The 5,541-nt window shown below is 35.2% G+C and overlaps 1 protein-coding gene across 1 annotated transcript in view; it reads left to right on the top strand.

Moving 5' to 3' along the window:
- Positions 1-5,541, top strand: part of FNDC3A (fibronectin type III domain containing 3A) — a 150,539-nt gene that overhangs the window by 84,494 nt on the left and 60,504 nt on the right. Inside the window, exons 5-6 of the mRNA XM_019650830.1 lie at positions 1,992-2,258; positions 4,094-4,152. Coding sequence (XP_019506375.1) covers positions 1,992-2,258; positions 4,094-4,152 — 326 coding nt within the window. The remainder of the gene's footprint in view (positions 1-1,991; positions 2,259-4,093; positions 4,153-5,541) is intronic.

Genomic DNA, 5,541 nt, shown 5'->3' with positions numbered 1-5,541 from the left:
TATTCACTATAATGACATATTCACTACTGCTAATTCCAGAACATTTCTATCATCCCAAAAAGAAACTCTGCGCCTATTAGCAGCCGGTCCCAATTTCCTTTATCGCCTCTCCTAATCTACTTTCTACTTCTGGATTTGCCTATTCTAGACATTTCATATAAATGTACATAAAATATGTATATTTGATGTAAATGTTTATACAATATGTGGCATTTTGTGTCTAGCTTTTTTCACTTATATTGTTTTTCAAGGTTTATTTCAAAGTCGTAGCATAGTTAATACTCCTTTTTATGACTGAAAAATATTCCATTATGTGGGTATAATTTTGTTTATCCATTCATTAGTTGATGGACATTTGGGTTGTTTCTACTTTTTGTCTATTATGAAAAACAGTGCTGTGACATTTGTATACAATTTTTGTGTAGACAGATGTTTTTATTTCTCCTGGGTATATACCTAAGAGTGGAATTGCTGGCTCATAATGGTAATTCTATATTTAACTTTTTAAGAAACTACTAAGTTATTTCTCATAGTGACTGCACTATTTTACATTCCTACCAGCAATTTATGAAGGCTCTAATTTCTCCATATCTTTGCTAAAACATTATCTATCTGTCTTTTGATTCTAGCCATCCTGATGCATATGAAGTTTTACCTCATTATGATTTTGATTTGCTTATCCCTAATAACTACTAATGTTCAGCATCTTTTTAGTTGGTTATTGGCCATTTGTATATCTTCTTCAGAGAGATGTCTATTCAAATCCACACATTTTTTGGTTGAGTTATTTATCTTTTTATTGGTGAGTTGTAAGAGTTTTTATGGATACAGGTCTCTTTCAGATATATGATTTGCAGATTTTCTCTCAGGTTGTCTTTTCACTTTCTTGAATGGTATCCTTTGATGCAGAAAAGTTTTCAATTTTAATGAAGTCAAATTTATTATTTTTTTGATTGCTTGTGCTTTCGTTGTTCTAAGAAGATATTATCTAATCAGATGTCGTGAAGATTTACACCTATGTTTTCTTCTATGAGTTTTATAGTTTTAGTGCCGATATTTAGGTCTTTGACTCATTTTGAGTTAATTTTTCTTTATGTTGTGAAGGAAGAGTTCAAATTCATTCTTTTATATGTAGATAGCGAAATTCTTATGTTTTTTTTGTTCTGTCATTGTACATATCCTTATAATACTAATTTCTAGAAAATTATACTAATTTTCATAAAGCACTGATAAATGAAAACTTCACTGAGATTTTTGAAACTTTAAAAAATATTTTTCTTATTACAGACTTTAAATTTAAAATAAATATAAACCCTGAGGACAAAATTGATTTAACAATATTTATTGAGTATACTGATTTTATTATATTATTGTGTGACTTTTATTAGAATTGAATACATTCTTCTAGATAACAATCTTGAGTTTACAATATCCAGAGATGTAATACTTTGTAACCTAGATTCTGTTATTAGTAACCAATCCACTCATTTATTTTTGCTAACTCCTAAAACTTTATTTTTTAGTGATTTACTTTTTTAAAATCACAAGGGAATTTAGGCAGGTGGTTTTATTTTTACCTATTTTGTATGTTTGAAGTTGAAAGAGAGGCTAAAAATAATGTCTACCAAAGAGTAAAAGAAAAAGAATTACACAGCTCAGTTCAGGTATTTTTCCCCATCTGTAATAATCATAGCATACAACCAAGCTGTTTCTATGGAGAATAATAATTGTGGAAAGGTGAAAGAAATGTCTCTGTAAATTTATTGAAGAGAGATTTATATAAAAAATTATAATCAGGTCAGAAAGCTTAGTTCTTTCTGTCAGTTGGTAGTCACAGAAATAGCTTCTTTTTGCAAATTATTCTTTGAAATATTTTAGGTTTTATATAATTATGATGACAGGTTTATTTCCTATTCTTTTCTCATTCCACAAGTGTATTTGGAGAAAGTGACCTTTTAAAATGTTTTTTTTTTTTTTAAATTTCTTCCTAGATGCTCATTCTACACATGGAAGGTCCAATTTTAGAGACGAAAGATCTAGTAAAACGTATGAACGTTTACAGAAAAAATTAAAGGACCGCCAAGGAACACAGAAAGACAAAATGAGCAGTCCACCATCATCACCCCAGAAATGCCCTTCTCCCATAAGTGAACATAATGGACTTATAAAAGGGCAGAGTGCTAGTGGGGTAACAGGATCAGCAAAGAGCAAGTCAGGAAAAGGCAAGGGTGGCGCACAAATTGATACAGAAATAGAAGGTAAGTATTTAAATTACTCAACTATTAGTTTTGTTACTTTTCATTAATATTTAATCTCCTAAAAGTACATTCTAACCTTTCAGTCATTTCTTCATGCTCCAAATAAATTATAGATTAATCGCCTAACACTTCCTAAATATTAGAAAATGTTTTAGAACCTAAATTGTTACTAGGGTACTTCTTTTTTACGATTGGGGCGGGGGGCTCAATTAGCAATTTTACCTATCTCATAAATTTTACTAACCAAGAGAAATTTCTGTTTGATAGGAAAACTCAGATAACGTACATTCAGATTTCTTTCTGGACTTTTGATAAGGCTATGCTGGTTTTTATCAAAACTCTTTATTTCTCCCAACTTCTTTATATGTAAGATCCTGATAGCAACTAGTTTTGTCATTCACCAATCTACAGAGGATGCCAATAAAATGTATACACATTTTAAGAGATGTTATCTATGCTCAAGCAGTTGTTCGCCATAATCAGAAGTGTCCGGACACTTGATGGTAACAACTTGGAGCACCTCTTATAATTGCAGAAGTCAAACGTGATTTGTTGTCATCTTTTGTTATTAGTATATATTGAGTATTACAATTTTAATACAGTTTTTTCCTTTCTTAAAATACGTGTGCATTTTTTTGGTACCCTTTGTATATACTCTATAGTTAGAGTATTCGCGATTCCTTTCTTCAAAAATTTTTTTCTCTCAAAATTCTCATGTTTCCCTTGGATCCTTCCTCTAACCTGTGACTTGCACCACATGAACTCTGGGCACTGCTTCCTTTTTTAAAAAATTCCCATTCCCCACCACCAAGTTTTTTTGTTTTGTTTTTTTAAAAAAAGATTTTATTGGGGAATTGGGAGAAGGGAGCAGTGTTGGGGAATCGGGGAAGGGGAGCACACAAATTGCTATTCTTTGGTTCTTCAGTCTAGTTGTGGAGGACGTTGCCTCACTGGCCCATGTTGCTATTATCTTCCCAGGTGAGAAAGATCGGTAGCCGGCTTCTGGACGGCTGCTCACAGGGGCTCTTGGCAGCTCACACCGGCTGCTGGCCGCTCATGCCGGCTGCTGGCCACACATGGTAGCTCACGGCAGCCCACTGCAGCAGGGGCTGCAGCCTATGCTGTCGCCAGCGACTCAACGGCATCCCAGCTCCAGGCTGAGCTGTTGTTCACCATTTTAGCTGTAGAGGGCAGTGTCACTGGCCCTCAGGGGGGATCCGAATCAGGGCCCTGCTGCACAGAGCTGGTGTCCCAAGCCAGCTCTTAACCAATGCGCCACTCGGCTGGCCCCGCCCACCACCAAGTTTTAATGCTATAACAGTTTCTCGGCTTGTTTGTTAACATTTACAAAAACATTCTCTCATAGTTTTGAGACCTCCTGATCATTCTTTTTCAGCACTGATGTTTCATTATAGTTAACTTAAAGTTTGAGATATGTCAGTGGTGGCTATAAATTATGGTCAAGTCAATCATATTCCTATTTTGGGAACCACAATTAAGGCATGTCATGAAAGAAATACTCAGCTTGTCATTAAGAGGTATGAGATTGGCACATGAGAACTTTGTAGAGAAAAGTATTTTTACAACTATGAATAAAAATATATTTTCTGTAAGAAACATATAGTGTATTATAATTAATAATCACGGTTAAAATGAAAATAGAAACTGAAGCAGAAGAATCCTGAAGAGCCACAAACTGTTGAATATAAACTAAGGAGTAAAAACTAGAAAATAAAAATCTCAAATACTAACCTAGTTTCAGAAGACATTGTAGAGGGAATGGGATTTGATTTCATTTAAGCTCATTTTTTAATTTTTTTTTTGTTGTTTTTAAGAAAAAGATGAAGAAACTAAAGCGTTTGAAGCACTTCTTTCCAACATTGTCAAGCCGGTGGTAAGTATATTATGTATTTTCTTTACGTTTATATTTAGTGTATTCATATAGGATTTTGGTACATAAATTTTTTTAAATAAACATTATTCAAATTAATTTCACCAGCTTTTTCTTACTGTTTACTTATTTAATTTTTTTTTATTGGGGAAGGGGAACAGTGTTGGGGAACTGGGGAAGGGGAACAGCCAAGTTGTTGTCCTTCAGTCTTAATTGTGGAGGGCGCAGCAAGCTCAGCTCCAAGTCCATTCGCCATCTGGCCACCTGTTGGCAGCTCGTGGCTGCTCAGCTCAAGGTGCTGTGTTCAATCTTAGTTGCGGGTGGGCATATCCCACCATCCCATGCGGGAGTTAAACAGGAAGCCTTGTTGCTAAGAGTGCACACTCTAACCACTGAGCTATTCGGCCAGCCTGATTTTGGTATATTTTTGTTCAGGCCTTACTTAAAACTTAACTCTATATAAGGAATATGAGGNACTAAGATTTCTCAACCTCAACACTGTTGATGTTTGGGGACTGGTCTATTGTAGAGGACAGGACTGTGCTTTGTAGGACGTTTAGCCCTCCACCCACTAGGTGCCAATAGTGCACAACTCTAACCCTCTCCTCACCCCCACCCAGTTGTGACAACTAAAAATATCTCCAGACATTGCCAAATGACCCCTGGGAGCCAAAATTGGCCGTGGTTGCAAACCGCTGTCCTGTGGCCTCTGACTACTTTATTTACCCCACTTGTCCCCACCATCCACCTTCAGTTTTTCAGAACACCCAAGCTCTCCTGCCTCAGTGCCTCTGCACATGGTGTTATCTGTACCGGGAATGCTCTTCCCCCTTTTCTGTGGAAGACTTTTTTTTTCCTTTAGATTTCAGCTTTTAGAGAAACCTTCCCTGACCTTGCTTTATCGATCTCTAGCAGTGAAACCTGTTTGTTTCTTTCACAGAACTTGACACGGTTTGATTTTTTTTGTTATTTATAACTTTTGTTATTTATGACTTTCTCCCTTATTTGACTGTAGACCCCCTAAGAGCTGAGTCTTTTATTCATCACAGTTTCCCTTGCACTTAGCAGTACCTGTCATTTATGCTGGTCGCTGCTAGTTCATTGCTGAGGATTTTAACCCTCAGATCTTTTTGATAATAAAATTCCTGCCCTTTCTACTGCATATTCTGTATTCCTCCCCCCATGGTTGCTTTATTATTTTATCTATCTTGAGTAATAAGTGAAATACAAAAACATTTGGATGCATTTAAAAAGTATGTACTCATTACAGTTTCAATGTGTTTTTTTATTGAGATATAATTCACATAACAAAATTCACCATTTTAAAGTGTACAATTTAGTGGTTTTTAGTATATTCACTATAATGACATATTCACTACTGCTAATTCCAGA

This window comes from Hipposideros armiger, unplaced genomic scaffold, assembly GCF_001890085.2.
Source record: "Hipposideros armiger isolate ML-2016 unplaced genomic scaffold, ASM189008v1 scaffold_148, whole genome shotgun sequence".
Lineage (NCBI taxonomy): Eukaryota > Metazoa > Chordata > Mammalia > Chiroptera > Hipposideridae > Hipposideros > Hipposideros armiger.
Note: the sequence above shows the minus strand (reverse complement) of the source record. Positions and strands in the feature narration are given on the sequence as shown.